This window comes from Passer domesticus, chromosome 1 (assembly GCF_036417665.1).
Source record: "Passer domesticus isolate bPasDom1 chromosome 1, bPasDom1.hap1, whole genome shotgun sequence".
In the NCBI taxonomy this organism is placed as follows: Eukaryota; Metazoa; Chordata; class Aves; order Passeriformes; family Passeridae; genus Passer; species Passer domesticus.
The window spans coordinates 2114044-2141016 of NC_087474.1; the positions used below are offsets into that span (position 1 = coordinate 2114044).

General features: G+C 43.2%; 1 protein-coding gene across 5 annotated transcripts; it reads left to right on the top strand.

Moving 5' to 3' along the window:
• The first annotated feature begins 144 nt into the window (after positions 1-144).
• SEC22C (SEC22 homolog C, vesicle trafficking protein) lies at positions 145-22339 on the top strand. Of its 5 annotated transcripts, none has more exons than XM_064419166.1 (8): positions 145-245; positions 4366-4554; positions 5586-5795; positions 8153-8316; positions 9694-9876; positions 16660-16778; positions 17348-17413; positions 18848-22339. In XM_064419166.1, the coding sequence occupies exons 3-8, from the start codon at positions 5614-5616 to the stop codon at positions 19046-19048; spliced, it is 915 nt and encodes a 304-aa protein (XP_064275236.1). In that variant the 5' UTR covers positions 145-245; positions 4366-4554; positions 5586-5613; the 3' UTR covers positions 19049-22339. The 5 variants fall into 5 exon arrangements, with proteins under 5 accessions (XP_064275236.1, XP_064275356.1, XP_064275299.1 ...); XM_064419286.1 differs by having other exon boundaries at positions 152-245; positions 4366-4417; XM_064419229.1 differs by lacking the exon at positions 145-245 and adding an exon at positions 765-1338.
• The last annotated feature ends 4634 nt before the right edge of the window (positions 22340-26973 follow it).

Below are 26973 nucleotides of genomic sequence, written 5' to 3' on the forward strand. Positions count from 1 at the left end.
CCAGCCCGGCTCCCATCCCGGCTCCCAGCCCGTTCTCCCGTTCCCAGCCCGTTCTCCCGGTCCCAGCCCGCTCTCCCGGTCCCAGCCCGGTTCCCAGCCTTGTTCCCAGCCCTGTTCCCGGTCCTCCCGGCGCTGTCCCGGCGCTCCCCGCGCGGCCGCTCCCGCCGCTCCTCGCTGGTGAGGCGGGCGGGGCCGGCGCCGGGCGGAGCGGGGGCCGAGGCCGCGGGGCCGCCGGGGGAAGGGAGGTGAGCGGAGGGTCCCGGCTGGGCAGGGGGACACCGACCCTGCTCCGGAGAGTCCCCGGTGGGCAGGGGGACACCGACCCTGCTCCTCATCCTCTTCCCGTGCCCCCATCCCCGGGGCGGGGCGATCCGGGATGTGTGGGGGGAGCGAACTGGGAGGGGACCGGGGCGAAATTGGGGTGTGGGGGTGTCTGGGGGGGTTGGGAAGGCGATGAGGGGAGTTTGGGGATGTGCTGGGGAGCAGGGGGTGTGTGTGTTGGGATATAGGATATAGGATTTGGGGGTTCTTTGGGGTGCTTGAGGGGCAGAGGAGGAGGAGGAGTGGGTTGTTTGGGGATGGCTCGGGGTGGGCAGGGGTAACGTGAGGCTGTGGGATGGGGGTAAGGTTTTGGGGTGTCTGAAGGGATGTGTGGAAGGCCTTGTCAGCACAAAGCAGAGCCCCGAGTGGGGGCATGGGTGTGTTTGCTTCCGAGGTGTCGGGGTTTGTTGAAGAGTGTGGGAAGGGGGTTCTCTGGGGGTTTTAGGGTGCTTAATGTTGGGGAGGAGAGGTGTCAGTAGGCTGTAGTTCTGTGTAATGGATGGATGTAGGATGGCTCCTTAGGTGGGATCCTGAAGGGACAGGGATGATCTGCTGGGTTTGGGGAGGCATCAGGATTGAGGCAGATGAGGTGGGTGAATATTTGGGACCAGGTGAATTTGGTGTTTCTGAGAGATGAAGTTGGGACAGAGCAGCGCAGAGTTGTTGCAGTGTGGTTTGGAGGATTGTCTGTTGGAATAGTGGGATTGGTGTGGGAGCTGGATGCTGGGGTTGGAGGTTTGTGTGTGCTTCATTTCTGGTAATCCACAGGAGTGTGTGCAGACAGATTTGTGATAAGGGTTTTTTCCACATGCTTCCCTTTGGGGATAAGAGTAAGCCTGTAGGATTTATAGGAGCCTAAAAGCTCTGGAAATGCACAAATCCTGTGTTAAATTTTGAGATAGCGGCATGTTTTCAAATTGCTTTTATTCACTGCTCAGTCTAGAGAGGGGGTCTGGGGTGTCTGTAGCTGCTCAGCACTGCTGGGGGCTTGGAGGAAGGTCAGCTGGGAAGGATCAGGTGGGTACTGGTGCAGTCTTAGAAAATGATAAATTTAACAGTGGTCTGGATTTGTTTCTTTATATATCTGAGGAGAAGATAAACTCCACTTTGTGATCCCTCAGGGAAGTAATAAATCTCCCTCCTGAGCCACATCCTTGTTGGGTGAGACCCAAAGCAGCACTGGAGCTGCAGCTTAGGTTTTGTGTTTGATGAGTCAACCTGAATCTCTTTCATGTCCATCCCACCTGTAGCTGTCCAGGGCTCCCTCTGGAGATCACCTGCCTGAGGAAGGATGCTTTAGTGCAATAGTTTTGGTCATATATTAATCTGTCATGTGTCCAAAAAAAAATCACATTCTGCATCAGGGCTGTGGGAATATCCAGTAAAGCTTTTGGCTCTTCCTTCAGCAGGAAGGTCAGAACTGGACAAAGCAGATGGGGTTGAAGCTGGACACTTCTAAAGAGCAGGGAAATGTGTCTGAACAGGGAGAGACAGTGAATTCTTGAGAGAAATCCTGGTCCCATATTTTGGGAGCAGTGTGCCATTCTTGGAATGAAACCTGATTTTGATGGTGAGATAATTTCTGAAAGAACCAGGTTTTTGATATGATCTCCCTCATGAACTCTGCCCTGGTTTGCATTTGCTTTCACAGCCTTCTGAGCAGATTGTTTTCCAAGTCCAGGCAATCAAGCAGGAGTTTGTTGAGCATTTGGGGAAGTGTGGCCTGGTGGGTTGGGGGTAATCTTCTTACCCAGAGGAGCTTGTGTAACACACAGTAAAGTGCAGGAGGTCTGATTGAGACTGCCTTGATAATCCCTGCTCATCCAAGGGAGAGCTGGCTGTTCCCTGGGAAGTGAGGGAAGGGGGAATTGTGCTCCAGGTCACTTAGACACACTGAGGAATTGTTTATTCTGAGATTGGGGCTGTTAATGTGAGTCTTGCACTGGGCAGTTTTACTCTGAAGCATTGCTTGTGTACAAGTGCTTCAACAAATGAAAAAAAACCAACTTTGTTTCCTTCAGTCCTAAATGATTTCTTCTGAAATAATTGCTTGAAATACTTCCCAAGGTTCTGCTTTGTGCCAGACACTGCCGTGATGTTTATCACTTGTGAACTCTGCAAGATTTGAATGCAAAGCCTTGAGTTCATTGCCCAAGTTCAGAGCCAAGGTCAAAGAGCTGCCACGTCCTGGCGGTGGCAGATCTTTGGGCTGCTGATGGTGAGCAAACAGAGAGACTGCAGGAGGAAAGGGCAGCCAGGGTGACACAGTGACAGCACCGAGCCACCTCCCTACGAGCACACCTTGATCAGCTGTGACACTTTGTGCTTGGGCACGGGTGACGTGGCACGACTGGCTTGCAAGTAGTTAAAATTCCAAGGGCAGTGCCATTTGTGGCTGTCCCTTGCCAAAACCACAGAGCTCTGACCATCACCTGATGGGAGTGCAGCAAGGGCTGTGCCAAAGGAAAAGGAAAACCCAGCACCTCTTTTTCTGAGGAAGGAGAGTGGATTCCTTTCTCCAGTGAAGTCTGGCATCTAATTTGGAAGTTTTCCTGGATCTTTCTTTCCCAGACCAGCTGATGGGCAGCTGAAGCATTAGGCTCTGCAGCAGGAAGGTTTGTACATCTTGGAAAGTTGGAAAACTCTCTGTGTGCAGTTGGTTAACTGGAGGTGATGTTATCCTTGGTGATTAATAAAAAAAAAATAATTTAAATTTAAACTTGCTTTTAGTGGCATAGGGAGCTGAATAATTTCATGGGCTGGGTAGGTTTTAGGAAGTGTCTTTGATTTCTCAGTTTGGTGCTTTTTCATTGTCCTGATCATCTTCTGGCTGTTTTGGAGTTATTTTGGAGCTAAACTTCATCAGCATTACCAACCCTTCACTCTAAAACTGCAATTCTGAGCAATTGTGCTTAGAAGTTGGCTGTGTTGAAGTTAATATTTCTGTTAAAGTTCATATTTTTCGGGTTTATTTCACTTTCATATAAAAGTTGTCTGCACTGTTTTAGCAAAGCTTATGAGCACATTGAAGATTGGTGGGATGTTTCAAACTGATTTTTAATAACCGTGATTATTGTTGAAATTCTTTTTGATGTGTGTTGGAGTTTGTGAGCTTAGTTTGCTTTCACCACTTAAATGACAGCTGGAAGAGAGCTGTGAGAGGGATTGTGGAAAAAAAAAAATCACATCTAATTCTTTAATCTCCATTTGAAGAGTTCAAGATAACACTTCTCAAGAGATGTCTGATCTTCTGTAGTTTTAAATTGCTTTTCTAAGGAAACAAGTTTTGTGCCATTGTGCTTTCTGCTAATTCCTCTGCTAATTATCCTCCGATAATTGCAGTTGCTTTAACGTGCTGGCACCTTGGACAGAGGGATGGTTCCCACAATTTCTGTGGGGTAGAAATGAGACTCTCTTAGGGCTGCCTGTGGCAAGAACTCAGCCCTTATCAGACATCATGAGAGTTTGTGGTGCCTGAATTAGAGAAAGTTTTGCTCTCTGGACTTCTCAGACAAGAAGAGCTCATCCTGATGAGCCACATTTCAAAGACACTTTGAGCATCCTAATGAATTGTGTGATACAGGGCTGGTCAAAGCAGTTGTTGTCTCTTTCAAAAGTTTGACTTCACAAAGTGTTTTTTGCCTTTCCTTTTATTTCCCCAATGCTTTATTTATGTAGTTTGCCTGAAGCCAAGTAAATGCCTTTGGTTGTCCTTGTTTCCCTTTTTTTAATTCCTTGAGTTGTTTGTGATAATTCCTTAAAACCTGCTGATTTAGAGCTGCTTTTTTACTGATATAACCTAAAAAACTTATGATTGGGGCATCATAAATATTTTGCATATCATTCCACAGCATCTTGGAATGAGTCTAGAAATGAATATATTGGATAAGAAAATGAGCTGTTTGTTTTCCTTCAGGCAAAACACTTCCCAGGATATGTTTTCCCACTTCACAGGAGATCTGATGGTAAAAATGCATGTAAATACAGGTAATTAATTAGGTTTTTAAACTCATTTTTAATTAGCTCATTCTGATTCTCTTTCAGAGATGATATGAAGTGCTGTTAATCCTCTGACACCGTGCCCTGGATCCTCATGGTATGTCTGAAGGACACATCTCTGCATGTTCTGAATATGCCAGGTGAAGCCCAAGAATAACTTTCCACGGGTGTTTGTGACCTCTTAAAGAGGAAGAAGTGAAGAGAGGGCAACTTTTATTCTATATTTAGCCCTAGGTGAGTCTGTAAAAAGAACCTGATGGGCTCTAGCCTAAAATTTATTTTTGGATTTGTGTGTTACACTAGAAAATAGAGAAGTGCCATGCACAGGCAGCTTTTTGGAGCTTCAGTGAAGATGCAGCACATCAGTGGGATGTGGGCTCAGCACAGCAGCTTCCACAAACACCTGTGAGAGCTTCACTCAGCCTTTCTGGTGCTTTGGGCAAAGCAGGAGGGAAAACAAGAATATTTTTCAGGTAGATAATTGCCCTATCAGATCCCCTGCCTCACCTTTTAATCTGAGAGGCAAGAAATGGGCACAGCCATGAGCTTTGAGAGCAGTTTGGTTGCCTTGCAGTGGCAGAGGTGTCCCCAGAGGGCTGCGTGGGGGTCCAGTTGTTGGTTTCTCTGGGTCTGGACTGAAGGCACTTGAGGCAGTATTTCATGTTCACACTCAGGTGTTTATTATTTCTTATCAGTAAAACAGTCTCACAGCCATGAGTTCAGCTTTTCATTAGAAGGCACAAAATGGCCACAATCTCTTGTTCCAAGGTCTTTTAAGACTAAACTATCCAATTAAGAACTGACACCTAGATTATTTTCCCTTTTAACCCAATACCTGATCCCAAAGAGCCCCAGTGTGGACTTTTCTGCCCAATTACAAAATGCCACCCAAACGCATGAAGAAGAAGGAAGAAGCAGCATGAAGAAGAAACCCAGGACAGCACCCTGTGCCCTCCATCCTGCTTCCATCCACAACACACTAAAAATCTCAAACCCTAAATTTCTCCCCAAGTGACACACCTACACTGCTCTCTATAATCTGTTTCACACTTTTGTGGATTCTGGTCTCTTTTGAAGTCTAGGACACTTTGTCCATGAATGAGGGTCAGAGTCAGTGCTCCCCTGGGGGTCAGGGCACCCCAGAGCAGACAGAGAAATATTCCCAGTGCCCTGGGTTTCCACAGTGCTGTTCAGTTCCAGTGGTGAATTCGCTCTTATCCTGCCTGGAATTTCGGAATGAACTGATTTAAACCTTTCATTTCCAGGTTGTCCTCATGAATACTCCCGTGGAGAATGTCCATGATCTTCTTTGCCTGCGTGGTGAGGGTGAGGGATGGGCTTCCCCTCTCAGCCTCCACAGATTTCCATCTCAACCAGGACTTTCTGGAGTGCAGGAAGAGGCTGAAGGCGCTGTCCTCGATCCTGGCGCGGTACCCCACTCGGGGCACGGCCAAAGGACGTAACCTGAGCATCCAGTGAGTCCCTGCTCTGCTTTGCTGGGGGATTTTTGCCTTTAATTTATGAAATATTGCTCTTGGGGGTTGGTATTATATTGAAATAATACTATGGGTGTGGTCTGCAGTGCCTGATTCCAGCCTGAAATCCCACACTGCTTGTGTAGGGTGTGAATTGCAATAATTTTGAAGCCTTATTCCTCCATTGCTGCTCAAGGTAGTGAGCATGTGCTTAGTTATATATTTGTATATTTATATATATATTTTTATGTTAATATACTGTATTTTGCGTGTTAATTTATATAAATATACTTAGATAACTGCTATTTGTTTTATACTGTATTATATTTACATAGATTTCATTTTGCACTTACATTTATACATATAAATTCACATACATTTATACATATTTACATATACAAACACAATATTCATATTTAGTTATATATTTAATATACATACACAGTATATATATGTATTTAGTTATATATTTTATATACATACACAGTACTTATGCACATTTAGTTTCATATTTATAGATACCTGTGCAATATTTTACATATTTAGTTATCTATTTATAGATATATTCACAATATTTATACACGTTTAGTTATATATTTTATACACATATACAATATTTATACATATTTAGTTGTATATTTTATATATATACATAATACTTATGCACCTTTAGTTATATATTTATAGATAGATACACAATAGTTATACATTTTATATACATACACAATAGTTATATGTATGTAGTTATATATTTTATATATATACACAATATTTATACATATTTAGTTATATATTTTATATACATACACAGTATATATATGCATTTAGTTATATATTTTATATACATACATAATTATTATGCACATTTAGTTATTTATTTATAGATATTTACACAATATTTATACACATTTAGTTGTATATTTATATTTCTTATTTGTATATATTTTGCTCATGTTAATTTTCATTTCGTGTGGCAGAAATGGGCAGTGCTTGTTACTTTAGCAGCTGGAGAATCATGGATTTCTACAAATCCCTTTAAGAAGGCAACCAGGTGCCTTGGAATGATTTACTTTAGGAGAAGAAATTTATTAAAGGAATTACAGAGAAAGAAATGAAAAAAAATTGTTTAAACTCATCTAAGAAGTGAGTTTTAGCTTGTGATTGCATTTCTGATGAGCAAATGAGGAAAACTTTAAGTGACCATAAGCTAAAACTAAGCATCCCCTTTTGGGGGGAGTTAAAAAATACATGAATTTCTACTGAAAGAGATGGAAAAGCAGAGATTTTCACCTCAATTCCTTTTCACTCAAAGCCAACTTGTGCCCTTTGATGCCAACAAGTCCTGCTGCTTTTAATCTGCTGTGGTCTGTGCAGCAGCTCAGCCTGGCTCTGCAGTGAGAGCAGTGCAGTTGGATCCGTGGCAAAAAGGCCATAAATTATGGACAACTTGGAAAAGGTGCTTTGAGGCAGGCATGGTGTTGATCCCAGCTGGGAGCTGGGAGCAGCAGGAATTTGGGGAAGCTCCCCAGTGGAACTGGGCTGGCAGAGCCAAGCAAAACTGTAAATCCCGAGTCCACAGTACAGCAAATAAATAAAAAATGAGGTGAAATGGAAACCGTGAGTGGGAAATGAAGTTGGGGTAAAATATAGGAACAGGAGGAAGGAGACAGATTGTTCAGTTTCAAAACTTGGGTGTTAAACTGATTTCCTGCAGACAAATGGCTGGGCTGCAAGGCAGGATGTCCCTGAGAAATCTCCTGGAAGGATTGGACCATCTGCAGGTGGAAACTTTTACATAAATATGGATTCAGTGTTAGAGGAGCCTCTTCTAGAGTAGAATTTTTATTGTGATGTAGCAGGAGGTGTTTGAAAATCTTGGGCCGTGCAAATTAACAAATATTTCTTGCTGTTAATATGATGTTGCCATCAAGTGAAGCAAGAATCTCATCTGCTTCCTGGGAACAAACTTCCTTGCTTTTATTTTTTTTCTGCATTTTCTTTCAAAATTGGTTTTCTGATCACCTTGGTTTTTATTAAGGTGATTTAAAGCCAGCCTGGGAAAAGAATGTCCCCGATTTGTACTGATGTACCAATTTAATAAAGTCTGTGTTGTGCTCTTCACTGTGCTCAGGCATCCTGGATGACTTAAGAATAAATAATTGTGTAAGAAAAAATAGATCTACAGGGATTGCAAGACTTTGACAACAACAAAAATCCTTTTTTTTTTTTTTTCCAGTCTGCTCTCTCAGCTCTGTCTGTACATTTTGTTCTAACAGACAGCACAGCTTCATCCTCACATTCAGCAGGACTTTTCACCTTTTTATGTTGATGTGATGTTTTTAAAATTTCTATTTCAGTTTCCTTTCTTCTGGGGATATTGCCTGCATGGCAATCTGTTCCAGCAGCTACTCAACCATCATGGCCTTCTGCTTCCTGGAAGAGCTCCGCTGGGAATTTGCTGCTTCCTACAACACAAGGAGCATCAATTCAGCTTCCAGACCATATGCTTTTATTGAATTTGGTTTGTAACTTTGTTCTCTAATAGTAAAAATCCTCTCTTTGCCAAAATGATGGTGTTAAGCAACATCTCCTGGCTAAAGGCTGATGATGGAAGTGACTCTGGGTGTGCCTTTGCCTGTGTGTGGAGGAGGAGGGGGAGATCTTAATGCCCTGAACTATTTGATGTATTTGGTTTGGAGTTCCTGAGAGTTCCTCTTTTATGAACACAATGCTGTGGTGATTGATGAACAAGCAGAGAAGAAAAAAGAAATTGATATCTCGGACACTTTCTAATTAAAACAATCTGACAAGTGAGGACAGATGAGTACAGGAAAAAATGGAGACAGAATAGATTATTATGGGCAGCTTTATTTCTGGCATGACTCGGAGTCTGAATACTTCAGAACCATGCCCAGTGGTTCTTTTTTAGCCTGAAATAATTGGTTTTCTTGCCAAGTAGCAGCTGCTCTACTGAACTTCACATCTTTGAAAGACACAATTCCCTTGCAGTGAGAAAGCTTTCTGGGAAAGGATAATATCCTGCAGTGTCTTTGCACTCTTCAGTCCAGATTTCAGTAACAGTGCTAAACTCAGGCTTAAAAACTTGAGAAATCTATCAAGAAAGCTTCTTTTAGAGCCATCTTGGATTTTGGGTGGATTCCCCTACAGGGCACATTACAGCCAGCATGTAATTTCATATTGAGATCTGCATTACTGCTTTTTTTTTAACTTAAGTAGGAGTTGGGGGAATTTCTAGCCTCTTAGTTGCATAAAGCTAATTTTTCAAAGAAAGAATACATTTCTAAAATAATTTTTACTCTTATACTTTATTAAGTTACTGAGTGCCTAATATTGCTGTGTGGTTATTTATTTATTAATTTAATAATCTCCTTTCCTATGTTTGGATCTAAGATGCACTTGATGCTCAAGATTTTAATATTTTGTTTGGTAGTTACAGATCACTTTTATTATTTTTTTAGAGTAGATATTTAAAGAAATTCTTTCCTCTGAGGTTGGGGAGGCACAGCTTCTCAGAGAAGCTGTGGCTGCCCCTGGATCCCTGGAAATGTCCCAGGCCAGGTTGGACAGAGCTTGGAGCAGCCTGGGGCAGTGGAAGGTGTCCCTGCCCATGGCAAGGGTGGTACTGGATGATCCTTAAGGTCCCCTCTATCCCAAACCTTTCTGTGCTTTAAAATACCTAAAATAAGTTTTTTTGTTCCCTAAGCAGCAGTGGAATTTTGCGCCTGAACCCAGTAAGAAATGAAATAAAGAATTTAAAACAACCAAAGAGAACGCCATGATACGATAAAATATCACCACAATTAAGCTTTTAACAACACTAAGGATTAATTAAACAGTCCTTCAGAGGTGACTTGAGCAGCTTTTCCTGTTGTTTCAGATAACACCATTCAGAAGGTGAAACACCATTTCAACAGCACCCGTGGCTCCAGGGCCAAGGGCAGCTGGGAGAGGGTGGAGGAGGAGCTGAAGCTGCAGCCCCCAGTGCAGCTGCAGCTGGAGGCCACGGAGCTGCTGAACGGGCTGAGCAATGGAGGGCACGCAGGAGGCCATGTGGAGGTTGGTAAGTTACTTCTACACCAGGTGACAGGAGATTCCCTCACCCTCACATTGGTGCCAGGTGGCAGCATGGTAGAAAAACACGTTCGCTCTTTGTTCTGGTTTGAAGGCAAAACCAGTGAGAGACTCCCAAGTCAGAAATATAATTTATTAGGAAAAGAAAAAAAAAAAAAAACCAAAATATTTGCAATAATACAAAAGAAAAACCACTGACAGAGTCAGAATACAACCTGACACTGTTGGTCAGGGTGTTGGTAGCAGTCGAGTTGGAATTGTGGCTGTAGCCCTCCTGGAGTGTCAGGTGTGGTTCTGTTGGAGCAGGAACCCTGCAGAAGGGTGAGTCTTCCTCTGAAGATCCAGTGGAAGAGGCAGCTGTTCCTCTGGGAATCCAGTGGAAAGGCTGTTCTGGTGTCCTAAAAGAGTTAGAGTCTATCCAGGTAGGAATGCTTGGCTCCTCCCCTGGGTGGAGCATCTCCCCATGGGATGATGGAATTTGATCAGCCATGCAGGGACACTCAGTGGCCATGGACAGCAGAGATCTGCTGGAGGGAGGATTGGTTTGTGGAAGAGATAAAGAAAACTGCCCCATGAACAGAAGAGAACTGCCCCACCTCTGACAGATGGCAATGGAATACATATTGCCTTGCAATCTAGGGCACTCTCCTGTGAAAATGTAAAAAGTTTAATAAAGGACAGTAGGAGACAAGGACAACAGAGCAAGGGTTATTATGGGTGAGTGCATCTTGGCTCTGAGCTAAGAGCACCCTGTTACCTTCAGGGATACCCCTTAAATACCTTTTAATTACATCATCCTGTTGCATATTCATAGACCCTTATGCATAGTAAACTTTTTCCCAAAGTAGTTTACACGTTGCAAGAATTGTTTAGCCCAGCTCCTCCTTGGATTCACCTTTTTAGAGCATGCACATTCCTTGGTTGTGGCTTTAGTCCATTTTTGTCACCTCCAGTTTTTGGGCCTTTGTCCACGCTGCCTTCAGAGGGTGAGTGCTGCTGGCTGGCAGATCCGTACTGGTGTGCCCATCCTGTGTCCATTGGGTGTTATCCCATCCCAGCAGGCTTTTAGCACAAGCACACTGATATCAGCTGTTTCACTGAGCTCAATTAACAGCAGAAATAAAAACTGTATCTTTATGACAAAGTTACTTTAACATGACACATATAAAATCTGCTTTAATATTTGCAAAAGGACAATATTATAATCTGTATCTATAATATGTAGAAATGCTGCAACATCCCTCAAAGCATCTCCTTCAGAAGCTGCTCAGAGTAAGGTCATGGGAGCCATTTCAAGTCCATGCACACACACACACACACACCCCACAGATAGCTCAGGGGAGGAAGGACAGGAAGGGTCTCTGTGTGATGGATTCCAGCAAAGCTTTAATGCATCCACCACGCCAAAGGGATCAGGGACAAAGACAAAACCATGTGGTCTGCGAGGCCTGAGTGTGGGGTCAGTGACTTGAGGGTCCAGGGATGGTGCAAAGGGCAGCAAACTAGGGGGGATGAGAGATGAACAATTGGGGTAGGCAGGGTCAGCTGGCCAGTGGGGGAATTGAAATAAAATTATAGTAATTCAGAGAATTACATTTTCCATTTCAGGGGAGGCTTCTGCCTTCCTTAGCAGACACCTGTCTTTCCAAATTGAGAGATATTTCTAATGTGGATTAGCAGTAGTGCTGCAGAGCATCATGGGGAAAAGTTCTCTCTTTCAGTCTAGGTGAGGAAAACTCTATGGTAGATCTTTCCAGGGCAAAACTTGGTTTATTACGTTCCCACAACTCTGTTTTTTCCTACTACAAAGACTTCCCCAGTGGATTTTTGTAGACACTTAACTAAACAAGGAAACATGAGTAAAACTATAAAAACAATGATTACAACCTACAAAATCTGTTTGGCAAAAGATGAAACCCATCTTTTCAACCCCGTTGTCTGAAAAGTTAATTGATGTAGTCTGAGTTCTTCTCAACTTTTAAGTCCTTTACTTGCTCCTTCAGCTTCTGGATGTGGATAGGTGTTGAGTGTGAAGAAAGGTTGAAGCAGCACATCTTTTCCAAATCTTGGCAGTTATGACCATGGGCAAGCAGTCTGTTGCTTGGTTTTATAGTGCTACATGCTTGATGATATTGGCATTTGTTATCAGCTCACTCAGTGCCTAGAACACAACATTGGTTTACTCAACACTTTCAATTCTCTTAGCATTTTTAAAGTTTTTGCAGCAGCATCCTCAGGGGCCAATACTCAGGCTACTCTTTTCTTTTTTCTACCTCAAAAGTCAGTTTTGTTTTGGCAGTCAGTTTTAAATTGATGGACAAATCTGCTGTGCTTAATTTTTTGAATTATGGCCCACAGCACATGGCAGAAAAACACGTGGGGGTTCCTTGTGTACCGAGAAATATTTATTTACATTGTGTGTGTGAAACCAAAAAAGGCTTTTTCCATCATAGTAAACAACATATGGGCTTTACATTGCAGCAGGTATGCAGCAGAGCTGTGGAGACTGCTGTGGAGTCTTTTTCCAGCCTTACAGCTTCCTCTCTGTGTGGAAAATATAGGCTGGGCTTGATATTTTCCATGTGGAATTCTCTTCAAATCGTTGCTTGTTCAAATTTCTAAAGAAGCTCCACTGATTCATTCATTGCTTGTTGCAAATTCATAATGAAAGATCTATGATTCAGTCTGAATGAATTTCTTCAGCCTTGAAGGAAAAGAAGATGAGAAAAATATGAGCTGAGGGTCACCTCTTGTTCTCACATTGTCTGGCTTGAGTTGTTCTCCCCTCTTTGCTTTTTCCTTTTACCTTATTTAAAAAAAAAATTAATACATTTGACTAAAATTCTGAAAGAGGCTTTGTGTATCTGTATAAATAACATAGGCTTGACAGGGGCCTTTTTAATAGTAAAACCTGATGTTTTACTGCTTTTGAAGTACCAACCTCTAATTCTTTATTATAAAACTGGTACCTCTTACTTGTGTTTCAGTTGCACAGTCAAGGTCCTGCCTACCTCCTCCACAAATGAAATCAGAGAATTATTTAGTTTGGAGAAAACCTTTCAGATCATTGAGTCCTACCAGAAACCAAACCCTGCCAAGTCCACCACTAAACCATTTCCTATTTTAATCCTATTAGCACGGTGGTTTAAATGCAGCTGGAGTGCCATGAACTTATATTTCCTTTCTTTTTTTTTTGTCGTTCTTGGCTTATGAAACACTAATAAAATTAAATTCCAGTTGCTCAGTCTTATTGTTTATGATAGATGAGCTGGAATCTAATTTGACATAGGTATTTTAAATTAGAGTATGGAAGGGCACTGGCCAGAAGGAATTAAAAATAGAATGGAAACCACTTCATTTGCCAGTCAGATTTGTGAGTGCTCCTCAGAGCTGTGCTTGAAGGTTAAATCTTTTCATGTTATGACAGGGCTTAGAAATTCTTTGCACTTTTTCTTTAAATTTTGAACAGCTTCAGTGCCAGTAAATATTTGTGATCTAGTCTGTGTCCACAGATCAGAAATACATTTTCACTTCCCTCTTATTCCTAATGGCTTTCCTTTACTTTCCATCTGGCTTTTTATTTCTGGCTGTTCTCTCTGGTCTAACCCAAATACTCTCACAGATTGTTCTGCCTTTATTTTAAGGATCATGTTTATGATCATCTGTTTGCCTCCACTGGAGTCAGCTTTCCTGGCTTGTGTCTCTCTCCTCTCATCATCCCCTCCCAGCTGAATCCCACTTTGCTGCTCTAAGTTTAGCTGTGTGCATAGTGTTTGTTCCATATTAATGTTATTTATACCATGGCTCTGCTCTGCAAGAGGCTGTTTGAAATGCTGTGGCTGCAGGAGAGCAGGATTGAATAGTGACTGCACTCCCTGGTGCAGAGTGATTGATCCAGGGCTCATCCAAACATCCCTTCCTCACAGGCTGGAGCTGCTGCTGGCCTCTCTGGAGATGGGTGAGCTCATCCTCTGCCTCTTCAGTTTGCTGTGAAAAGGGCCAGAAAAGTCAGGGCAGCTTTGTCCTTGTTAGTATACATGAGAACAAGAGATTTTTCCTTTCTTACTTCCATTCTTTCTGCTGTTTGTTCTTTCCTTTTGTTAACTAAACCCAGCCCAAAAACCCATCCCTTGTACCCTTGATCAGCACCCCACAGCCCTGGCTGCTGCTCAGAGCTCCCTGGTGTCAGTGTGGGCACAGCAGAGGACATGGGGCTGTGTGCAGGGCACAGGGGGGCTCTCTGTGCCCACGGAGGGTTTGCACATCACAGAAGCAGCAGAACAACCTGTGCCACTGCTCTTGTCAGCCAGCTGGAGAATCCTGCAGCTCCCCTTGGTGAGTGTTCTTCATCTTCCACAGGGAGTCCTTCAGAGGCCTTTCCAAGGGGCTGCTTTTGAAGCTGTCTCACTCCCTGCCTTTTGTGTGCTTGTGTTTCAGTTTAGGCTGTTGGAGTGTGATTTCATTTCTCACTCCTGGTGCTCTTTCTGCAGAGCTCTGAGCGAGTGACTCAGTGTCCAACCTTGTGCTGTGCCTGCAGGAGGCTGATCCACACTCTGGTGTCTCCTTCCAGTGAGATGGCCACAGGCCTCTGCCAGAAAATCTTTCACGGGCAGAGGTTTCGATTTCTTCACTGTGTGAAGGTGTTTGCAGTTATTCTGCACATGTTCAACCCTGCTGGTGCATCACCCACAGCTCCCAGAATGTTTCTGTTTGCATCTTGTGCTCTGAAGTGCACAACTTCTGTGCTTGAAGGGTCAAATCAATGTGAACCTAATTAGTGATTATTTGTGCTTGTGCAGAGTGGTGCTGTCTTGGACTGAGTGTTTGTACTCTTCTTTTCCCTTGTTTAATGTAAGAGGCCATTCCAGTATGAAATTCTCTTTATAAAAATATGACTGACTTCACCCAAGGAAGTGAAATAATTTTCCCTTAGCAGGACCCATCTCACTTCTCTGTGCAATTTCAGTTTGTGAGTTAAACCTCAGAATTTAACAGCACAAATAAATCTCTGCAGCAAACCACTTCAAGACCAGTTTTCACAGAATCTGAATCCTGAGCAATGGGATGTTTTAATCTCCCCTGCATCTGTGACAGCAATTCTTTTTATCCTCCTGGACTAAAAAAATGTAAATTTTACATAATATTTCATGCTGCAGAAGCAATGTATTGAGACCTACATTGCTCTTCCCTAGGGACTGGGAACTCTTGGCACATGTGGTTTGCAGGATTCTGCTCAATGAATGACATTTGTATTTGATAATTATAATTTATTTGAGAGACATTTATGCCTATGAAGTAAACCTTAAAATTTGAGGAACAGTCTTTATTAGGAAGTATCTGTGGGAGAGTTACACACATATATATAGCTGCAACATTATTTAGTTAATCAAACTAGGAATAGCAGGAAAAGATAGAAGGAAACTGAATTCTGGGGTCAGGGAATGAATAAAGATGCTGCTTCAAGTTCTTTGTAAATGTCACTGTGTAGCAAAAGAAAAGCCAGATTGCCTTTGAGTGACAGAGTTACACCATTCTGTCTGTAATACCCAGTAATGCTCCCTAAAGTGACACACATCAAATTGAGTTGATCCAGTTCCTTTGGAGCTGAAATTATGAGTGTGTGAGTGTATGCCAGACAAATTAATTACAGAGACATGGATGAAAGGTGCTTTACATCCCTTTATTAATTTGGCACCAGAGTTTTTTACATCCATCTATCAAAATGTGGCTTGAAGGAGAAGGCAGGAGTGGTTTCCTCTCTGAAACTTCTTTCCTTTTTCCATGGTGGTGGCTGTTGCTCTAAAGGAAGGTGCAGAGGTGCAGTTTATCTGTAATAGATAAATGATAAATAATCAGATAAATAGGATCTGGATACACCTGGACACAGGGAGAAGATGGTTTCCTTGAGGGCTCATTCCTTCTCTCCTGTGTCTTGGGTGCAGGAGAAGATCTGGATTTGATATCTGAGCTGCAAATTATCATTTTTTATGAAGCTGACAGTGTCCTCCTTGTGGTGATCCAAGGGCAGGGATGAAATGTAGGTGAGGATCAAGGTGTGGAATCTGTTGTTGGACAAGTGCAGGAAAACTGGAGGTGTGCTCTTGGCCAAGCCTGAATTAAAGGCAGCAGATTCCAAAGCTAAACACATATTTATGATAATTACTTTGACCTTAATTAGGTATCAATGAGATTATCATGCAGAACTGCTGTTCAGCAGTGTGGGTGTTAAGTAGTAGCAGGGAAGGTGAGAAAGGAAGGAGGCAGATAATTCACTACCTGTGAAATGGGGGCAGCCTGAGCCCTCAAGTGGGAAGAAATGTTTAATTACTGGTTAAGGAGGAGATGAATTGCTGCCTTGCTGTGGTGGGTGGTTGAAATCTAAGCCCTTCCCCAGACATTTGGATGGTGAAAGCTTTTGGCTTTTCTGCTGACCTGAGGAGTGCTGAGCATCCTCATCTGCTGGAATAAACAAAGAATTATCTACGTGCACCATAGTAGAAGACATTGATGCCAAATAGGTCAAGAAAAATCTGTTGCTGACCTGTTTAAAAATACTCCAGAGCTCTTGATGATTTCTGGATGTGTGAAGAACTGAATACTGCAATACAATAAAAAAAAAGAGGGGGTTTATATTCATAATCAGTCTTCCCTGGAGCAAACATGAAAGGTTTTGAAAGTGTTTAAAACCCACACAAGGTAATTGTGGTGTTTTCTAGTAAAAGATTGAAAGTAATAGAGCAAACTTTCACTAATGTCTGGTTTTCCTTTCAAGTCCCTACTTACAGAATGCAGCCTGTGACCCCCCTGGGGATTCTGTCACTTGTTCTGAACATCATGTGTGGAGCTCTGAACCTCATCCGAGGAGTTCACCTGGCAGAATATTCCTTTCAGGTAACCCTGAGTGCTCCCACACCTGAGAATGAGGGAAAGGCAGAGAGTTTTTGGGTACCCAGTTCAAGGGTGGCTGTTCTGCCCCTTAGCTGAGCACACATCTCTTCACAAGAAGTGTTTTGTTTCTCCAGGGAATGTACAGTTGGTTACTCACCTGTATACCACAACATTTTGTATTTTATTCTGTTCTAGAGAACTTTACATTTTGAGAAATATTTTATTCTTACCACGCTGCCTGGATTTTTTTTCTCCATTCTTGCATTTTATTTTAGATCCTTTTCTGTAATTTTTGTAAAAATAAACATGAGACTGTAAACAACTTTAAAAAAGGGGAAAAAAGTGTCCTGATTGTATCCTGACACAGTTTTATTTAGCAGGAACTGTCACATAAGCCTCAGTTCTTGGTGTGTTATCCAATGATATTGATCTTGGTGTTTGACACTGTTACAGTCAATCAACATAAACTGGGATAAGAAGTTCTTGACTATATTTATGATGTTCTCAAATATCAAGCAGCACTTGCTAAAAGCTGTGCCTGACGTATTTGTCACTTCTTTTAATCCCAACAGGAGGACCATGAAGGAATTGGAAATGTGATAGCTTTTTTTCTACCTTTTCTAGCCTGTGTTTTTCAGGTATGTTAACTACAAATAAATTTTTTACTCATTATTTTGCTGTTATAATTCACAAAGCAAAGTCATTTTCAGCTAAGCAGAGGTTTTTAATATCCTACCTAGATGATTCCACTGATTTATTCCAGTGAAGTGGCACAAAAGCAGTTCAAGGCACGTTTTGACCCTTGGGAAATTGCATTTGCAGGATTTTTCAATGCTTCCATGCTCTGACAAGTCAGAGGGGGCTGGGTGTGATGGATAAATGCCATCCCAGAGATGGTTTCTTCCCAGAGGGATGGACACATCTTCCTGTCAGTGTCAGACTTAGTGATGGGCTTTTGTAGCACAACCACCTGAGCAAATATTGGACAGCAACATTATTGAAAATGGTGTAATTTATATGAAAAATCACATTGAATCCTGGTGGTTCCTTAGATTTTTTTCCATCATGGGGTTATTTTCTCTGACCTTACACAGAAGAGTTTGAATGAGGAAAATACAACATGTACCAAATTGGTTTTTCCTGAAAGGCTTCTTGAATTCCTAAAAAATTGAGTTAAAGGTGAACCTTTAACTTGAGGGCAATATATGCTGGAAAATCTTCAGCTTTCAGCCTGGCATTGCAGAAAGGTGCTGCAGGTTTGTTTCTGGGAATAACTGATGCCTACAGTGTATTCATTGCCCTTGTTGCTTTTGGATCATGGTTTGGGGACCACTGTCTGCAGACTTTGATGTATTTATGGGATTATATGTTATATTATGATACAATTTAGTGTCTTTCAGCTTTCTTACACCTTTGCTCATGGCAGAGCTTTGGGGTGAATAGATTTATTTCTATATAATAGATGGATTTGGATCTAATAGATTTATTTTGATCTAATAGATTTATTTTGCTCTAATAGATGGATTTACATCTAGTAGATTTATTTTGATCTAATAGATGGATTTAGATCTAATAGATGGATTTAGATCTAATAGATTTATTTTGATCTAATATATGGATTTAGATCTAAAAGATTTGTTTAAATGTAAGAAATTAATTTAGATTTAAGTACTTGATGCAAGTTGTTTTTCCTAAAGAAAGAGGCAGCACAGAGCCTTTCTCTGTGAGCACCTGAAGCCAGGGAAACTGAATAAAGGAGAGTTTTCTCTTCTTTTGATTTATAGCAGCTTCTCCCCAAAAGCTCTGCACAACCTGCAGTGCATTCCACGTGCTGACCTCTGCCTGTGGCATCAGCACAGTTGGAAATTGTGACCTGAGCTGACAAAGGCTGATCTGTCACTGCCTGAGGGGAAAAAGTGACTCCTCTGTCAGCACTGGGAGCTTTTCATGTTCTCCTGTGAGGGTTTTGCCCTTCACACGCTCAGAGGATGGGTCCCAGGCAGAAGTTCCCAGCTGGATCCCTGCTTTTTGCAGAGTTCTGTGCTAACTCTCCCTCTCTGCTCCTTTTGCAGTGTTACCTGTACCTCTTCTACAGCTCAGCCAGGAAGGTGAAGACATTTGTGCTCCTTTTCTTTGTCTGTTCATGCAACATCTACTTGTATGGCTTGAGGAACCTCTGGCAAATCTCCTTCCACATAGGAGTGGCTTCTCTTTCTTCTTACCAGATCCTGACAAGGCAGCTCCTGGAGAAGCAGCCTGACTGTGGTGTATGAAAAAAAACAAAAACAAACTTGGGGTTTGCTACTCTGTTTTTACAACTCTTTTTTTGTATTCACCTGGCCAAAAATAGCTCAGAGTGTTTTTTTTAACCATCCATGGCAATGGTTATTGCAAGGAAAACAGCTCCAAGCAACTTGGGATAAGTAGGATCCTGTGATTATGTCCAGCACACAGCAAGGGGTGCAGCTGTATTTCACATGGTGTGTGGTGGAGCTTGTCAGGTGTCACCACAGATGGAAGTTCTGACCTTCAGCAGCTTTTCCTCCTTGGCTGCCACCATCCAGACAGCATTTTGCCATTTGTCTCACTGGCTCTGTGAGAGCTTGGCAGGTCAGTCTTGCCCTGCTGCTGCAAATCCTCAAATTGTGTAGTAAAACAAAGGTGAAGTGGTGGGGTAACATTTTTGTCTCTAGATTGTTTTGGTAAATGTGGGCTAAGGGGTTGTTTGCTGTAATTAGGTGAGTGCAGAATCAGTGGGAAAAATGCTGAGGGTGAGCTTCAGGATCACTTTTCTAGATTTGGAAGGACAGGGAAAGGCTGTGGCTCTTTTATAAACCATAAAGTCTATAAATATCTCCTTGGCTGAACAGCACATTGCAGTTTACTGTGTGCTCATGGGTTAATTGCAAATATGCTTGGGGCAGCAGAAAATAATCCAAGTGGGTGTAAGTGATCTGTCAGCTCTTGTGGCCTTTGTTTCCTTGGCTAAGGTCACTTTTAGGATAAGGGCAAGTCCATGTTTGCTTGGTCTGTATGGATAACAAATTTTCCAAGCCTATTTATGACAGGCCACTGACTCCTTCACCTTTTTTTAATAAAATGAGTAGCTAGTGAGTAGAAAGCCATTTCCAGGAATGGAAAGCAAGAGCAGGTTCTCTTTCTTTTGTAAAACACCTGTGGGTAGTGGTGGTGAATTCTTACACTCAGATGAGTTTCTGGGTGTGCACTTTGGAATAGGGGACTGGAATTCCCAACCTCTGTTCTGCTCTGTCATGGATCCAGGGGCATTTTAGGGCATAGAAGAATAATTTAGGCTGGCTCTTAAAAAATTGCATAGCAGTTTGATGCACTGTCCTTGAGGGGTTGTAGAGATTCAAACTGTAGGTATGTTATTGTGGAATTACGGTCCTAAAATTTACTTTTTTCTTTTTTTTTTTCTTCATGGTCATCCCCATTTCTTTCACCAAAGATTTCTTTTTCCTCTCACACAGTCTCTACCTCTGGTTGCAAAGAGATTAACATGCAGCAGAGTTGTCTTTTATTGCAGGAACACTTGAGAAAATTCCTTTCTTTTATCTCAGTGAGTTTTCCTGGAATCTCAGGATACAAACACGAGGATCAGACCAGAAATTCATGGTGCTGGACCTTGGAAGCACTTCTGGATGCAGCTGAGTGCAGCAACAGCATCCATGGGCAGCCCTTTACAACCTGGACAGTTTCTGGGACATCAGGAGACTTAGTGCCAGAGCTTTTCCCAGGAGGAAAATGTAGGAATTTCTTTTTCACTGCACTGACTGGAACAGCAACGTGATAAAAACCTCCAAAGTGTGAGGAATAGTCTGGTAGGAATGATGGAGGAATATTTTAGCCAGGCATTTAAGGACACAGCTCGAGTTGTGTGCCATAAGGGAGAGGTTTGCTGTTATGAGGGAAGGGATTAAAGTTGTTTTTCTGCCATTATCCCAGTTTTCTGTCAGAGTGCAAGTGGAGAAATGAAGCCACAATTCAACTACACCAAGATGACCCCACAGATATGAGGGGTTTTGTGCTGCTCTTAATTTTCATACTGTTCACTCCCAGTTTTCCCTGGTAAATTACTTCTGGAGACTGCAGGGAACTCAGCCACAAGTTTGGATTACAAGTTTAAAAACAAAAAAAAGAAAATCTGAAAAAAGAACACCCCAAAAATCTGACACTAGAAACTTAACACTTTAAGGATAATGGATCTGGTGTTTTCCAGGAGCATAAATTGGGTAAAAAATTGCATAAATTGGATTCCTGTGGGGAAAGGATGAAGCATTTTATACTACAGACAGACAAATCTTCATGGAAAGGACTTTAGGGCAGGAGCCAACTCCCTGCTCCTGCCTTTTTATCCACTCTCTGGCTAAAGAGTCCAAAAGAACTTTTCCTGTTTCTCCTGGGCTTGGCTACAGCCACCCCACAGAGCATTTCCAGAGGGCATTCCTCAGAGCTGATTGGAAAAATTACAACATTCCTGCTGCTTCCCCAGCATCCAACTGCTCTGTCCTGAGACAGATCCATCCCTGAGCCAGGGGATGGCAGCCACAGCTCTGCAAAGGAGTGCTAGAACAGGCTGTCTGGATAATTGTGCAATTAACAGAGTGGGGGAAGGTTAATTTCAGCTTTTTTTAAAATTGTTTTTCCTAAAAATATTTCAGTAAAATCAAACCAAATCAGTTGGTTCAGTTCTGCCTTTGCCTAAACTTCTATTTTTTTTTTGCTTTGTGGATTTTTGGGGAATGTGGCTGAATCTTCAGGTGTTTTCTACCCAGTGACAAAGCTCTGTTTTGGTGTTGGTCTTAATCCCTTTGCAACCTTTTATTTTCCTGTAATATGTGTAAACCATATTAAGGAATCTACATGGATTAGTCTGTGTGCACTTCATAGGTTTGGGTTTGGGTTCCAGGATGAGGCAGAGCACACAGAATTTCAGAATTTGACCTATTTTTATTTTAATTTGGTATTTATCCCGTGTCCACACAGTATTTATATAGTTCAGCATTTTCTCTTGGCAAAACAGCAAGAGGAATAGAATAGTTTACATTGATCTCAGTGCTTTAAGATTTGATAAAAAAGAATGACTTGCAGTTTGAGAACACAAAATCTGACTCATAATGTGGGATTTTTCCTGTATTGAATCAAATCCCCAAAGAGAAATCCATCCCTTTTTTCAGCTTTCAACTGGTTAATGTGGTTTGAATTGCATCTTCTTCCTTCTGTCACTTGGCAAGAGAAATCTTTTGGAAACTCTTCTCCTCACCCAGCAGCTCAGCACAAGCAAATTGGCAAAGAATAAACTTCAGTAATTTCCAGATTTGCTTACTCAGTGCTTAGTCACTTTATGAAGCTGGTAATTCTCTGGTTTCTTTTTTTTCCCCCTTTTCTCCCAAAGACCAGTTGAGTTTGTAGAAGGTGGGCTGGTACCTTTTTAGACATTTTTGCACTGTATTAATAATTAAACCTGTGTAAATGTGTATAAAATAATTTTGCATGTATATGTATATATGTACATATATCTAATAAATGGCTTTTTTTTGTAATGGTTGTCTTCATGCACTGTTTGGAATTATTGATTATGTGAGATACAAGGTTAATCAATCATTCAATTTTTGCAAGCACCTTCAGTGATCCCTGTGGCCAATTCATTAGCTGAACTGTATAAACCTATTTATAAATACATGTACAGAAATTTAGTTATCCAAGCAGGGAATTGGGATAGATTCCCAATTTGCAGAATCCTCTGTTGCAGGAGGCTGGGATAGAATCTCCTTGTGGCTTTAACAAGCTTGCTTTTTATTTTCAGGGACTCTCAGAGGCTTTTCCTGCAAAACCTGTGTGTTGAAGTGGTGAAATGAGATGTGACACATCCCAAAGGTGCCTTTCCAGCTGCCTGGCAGGGAAAGTGGGGATGTGGCAGTTTGCAGGTGCATTTTTAGCCTTAATGAAAACAGGCCTGTTAATTAGTCTGTCCCTGCTAAGAGCTTGTGGACTTTTCTGGGGGAGTTTCAGCCACCTTTGCTTATGGCTCTGAAGACACCAATTCATCAGCTTTAAAGCAATGAAGGGGTCAATGTGACAAAATTTAGCTTTTCCATCACTGGAATGGGATGGGTTCATGTGTGGGGGAGATGCTTTGTGGGACTGGACTCAGAGGATTCTGCTGAATCAGGAACCAGAAAATAATGCAAAAATCAAAGAGCTGGAAGAAATCAGGTTTGTGGAACTTCTGGTTTCTTCCCATTTTTCTGCTCCTTGCTTCTCCACAGGGTATCTTATGCCTTCAAACTGACAGAGGGCAGGGTTAGATTAAATATTAGGAAATTTCCTCACTGAGGGTGGGGACACCCTGGCACAGGGTGCCCAGAGAAGCTGTGGCTGCCCCTGGATCCCTGGAAATGTCCAAGGCCAGGTTTGGAGCAGCCTGGGACAGTGGAAGCTGTCCCTGTCCATGGGGTGGCACTGGATGAGCTTCCAGGTCCTTTCCAAGCCAAACCACTCTGGGATTCTGTGGCAAAAGCAAAACAATGCTGAGGGAGAGGGAGAAGCCCCCGGAGTGAGGAGAGAGGCAGAGCAGGGGGTGGGAATCAGGAGAGAGCCTCATTCTTCTGAGCTGCTCTGCCCTTTGAAATCCAGATGTTATTTTTGTTCTGTAAATAAATGATTGCTCAAAGCGTGTTTCTTCTCAGGATGCCAGTGGAGGGGAACAGCAGACTCTCCCTTTCTTCTGTGGTGAGGGGAGAAAGCAATTATAACTGCCTTTCTCTTTTGAAGATGCTGATAAAAGGAGGTGGGAGGATCAGAGGGTCCCTGTGCCGAAACAGAAACAACTCCTGAGGTGATAGAAATACATGTTTTTATTTTAAACAAAGTAACTGCACTTCTGCTGACTTTCAAAGGTGACCCAGTTGCATGGAAAAACTGTTTGTGAGAGGGGGAAGGAAACCATGGCCACAAAAGCAGGGGCAGGCAGGAGGTGGGGACAAATGAAGTGTCCCTCTCAAGTGGTCATGGCTTTAAAAGCCCTGGGCCACTTGTCCTAAGCTCAGGCCAGGGTTTGGAGCACCCTGGGATAGTGGAAGGTGTCCCTGCCCATGGCAGGGAGTGGAATGAGATGATCTTTAAGGTCCCTTCCAACCCAAACCATTCTGGGATTCTGTGATTCCCTTGGGCCACTTTTCTCCGGCCCTTGGAAGAATCTTTTACAAAGTAATTAAATGGCAACAGCAAACACAGAGCCCTAAAAAGTCTCTGCTTCCTGTTCCCACTTAAAGTACACAGTAAGCAAAACACAAAATGCTTTTAAAATTCCCTTTGGTGGAATAAATGTCTTTTGATGTAAGAATGGTAAGGAAGGCTTGAAATAAAGGCCATTGAAAGGTAAAACACCTTTCAGTACAGCATGGAAGGCTGAGATTAATCCTTTCATTATGCAGGGGGAAAAATTAACTGTTGGAACCCTGGATACTGAGAATTTTCTGAGGGCTTTCTGTGCTGCCAGGCACTGACCCCCAAGAGAACACTGCATTGACCTGAGGTTGTGGAGAAGCTTCCAAAATGGAATGACAGAACTGGGATTGTGGGTGTGAAGTTTGAATAGAAGTGTGTGATATCACAGGGTGGGAAACTTAGTTTAAGGTTGTAGAATATAGTAATAGACATAAAGCAAGATGGAGGTTTTAGGGTGGGGGCTGGTCCTTCTTCTTCTTCTGCATGGGTTGGGGTGGTTTTGTGCAATTGGATAAAAAAGTCCCCGTTGCAGCCATGGGTGGTTGGTTATTGGGTTAAAAATGAAAATAATTGAGGTGTCATTTCTTAATTAGACAGTTTGTCCTTCAAAGGCCTTGTGGAGAGAGAGATGGGGCTCCATTTTTAGTTTGTCAGAGTGCAGTGCTGCAGAACTCAGGGTTTGTGAGAGTGTGACAGAGATAAGAACTGATAAACATCTGAGTCCCAACAAGAAATACCATCTCACACATTTAATACCCACCTTGACAAAAAAGAAGCAAAGACTTCACAATTAACATCCCAAATCCCTTATTTCATGGGTTCTTGTAGGGAAATAGACAAATTAGGCAGAAATTTCAGCCCTGAAATGCTTCAGTGCCCACCAGAGGGCAAAGCAAGCAGAGGCTTTCTCGGGGGAGCTGCCACTCCTCCTGCTGTGGTGGCCTTGGGCAGGAGCAAAGGGCACAGACCTGGCCTGGTTGGCCCCAAAATTTTCCTATTTACCTGCTAGGTGAGGTCAAAACCCCAACGAAGCTGTAGTGAAGGTGCTGAACAAACCTGTGCAGGTTCCACCATGCCTGCAGCAGCAGAGCCCCCCGTGTTTGGGGGCTTCAATGTGCCCTGAGTGCTGCTCAGAGGAGGTGACAGTACAGCCACAGCTGCTGAGGGGACAGGGACTGGGCCAGTGGCAGTCCCTCTCCCTGGGATTTGCTGTCTCTGCTTCAGGTGTGACCCCGATTTATGTACAAGTGCTTACCTCTGCCAGGTAAGGGACAGGACCAGAGGAAATGGCTTCAGGTTGTGCCAGGTTCTCCCTCAGCCTGCGGAGGGTTGGGTTAGATTTAAGGAGAGATTTTTTGACAGGAAGGGTGGGCAGGCACTGGAACTGGCTGCTCAGGGAAGTGGTGCTTGAGAAACACCCAGGTGATCCACAGCAGGAACCTCTGGTGCTTGAGGCATCCCAGAGCTGGCAGCTGGGTTTTTGGTTTGGAATCAGAAGCCAAAATTCCCCTGATGAGTCACAATCACAGAATCAACGAGGCTGGGAAAGCCTTCCAAGGATTGAGTCCAACATCCTCAACTCCACCACTAAATCGTGTCCCAAAGTGTCACACCCACAGATTTTTTTGAACTCTTCCAGGGATGGTGCCCTGTGCTGGTGATACTGAAAGCTTTGTGTCTGGCCCGTATTTAAGTAACAAAGTCACTTTTCTCCTCTTTGAAGCTTCCTCCTGGTTTGTTCTGTGGCTGCTGATGCTGGAGGGGGCAGGTGGGGAGCAGCAGCACTTTGTGGTGAATACACTAAACCCAGCAGGGAAAAGCCTTGTTCCCCCCATCCCCAGGGCTCCTTGGCTGTTCCCTGAGCTCACACAGGATTTCCTGATCCCCAAAACATGAACAGGTACAAAACACTCCCCTGTACAGGGGGTGTCCACCACACCTGGAGTGCTGTGCCCAGCTCTGGCCCCTCAGCTTGGGAAGGACCTTGGGACACTGAGCACATCCAGAGGGGACAGCGAGGCTGGAGAGGGGCTGGGAACACAAACCCTGAGAGGAAGCCCTGAGGGAGCTGGGGGTGCTCAGCCTGGAGAAAAGGAGACTCAGGGCTGCCCTCCTCACTCTGCACAGCTCCTGAAAGGTGCCTGTGCTCAGCTGGGGCTGGGCTCTTTCTGCAGCAGCACTGACACAACCAGAGCACACAGCCTCCAGCTGCACCCAGGGAAATACAGGTTGGATATCAGGAAAAAGTTTTCCACAGAAAGAGAGATAAAGTTCTGGAATGGCTGCCCGGGGAGGTGGTGCAGTCCCCATCCCTGGGTGTGTTTAACAAAGCCTGGATGTGGCACTGGGTGCCAGGGTTGAGTTGAGCTGTTGGGGCTGGGTTGGACTCGATGGTCTTGAAGGTCTCTTCCAACCTGGTCACTCTGGGAATTCTGTGAATAACTCTTCCCTCAAGGTGCTCAAGGCCAGGCTGGATGGGCCTTCAAGCAGCCTGGTCTAGTGGAAGATGTCCCTGCCTCAGAACTTGATCATCCTGAAGGTTTTCCCCAAGCCAAACCATTCTCAGATTCTGTGATTCTATGATAGCAAGGAATAATTTGGCTTAAAATTAAAAATATTGAAGCAATCTTCAATTATTCTGAGCTTTCTGCTTCTCCCTTTTCCAGACACTGGGAGGCACCAGTGCACAAGGCTGGGAAGGAAGCTGAGAGGAACCTGCCAAATTTCCTACCTGCTCCTACAAATGCTCCACTTTCCCCGGCAGATTTTGCTATAGGATTGCTGAGATGGATATCAAACACCCTGGAGACTGTAGGATAATCACTTTGGGGCTGCAAATCTGCTTAATTGGCAGGGCTGGAACCAGTTTGTCAGACACAAAAAGTCACTGCAGCTTTTATTTTTTAGTTTGGTGTCTGTCTTTAAGGAACAAAGCCTCGCTCTGTGC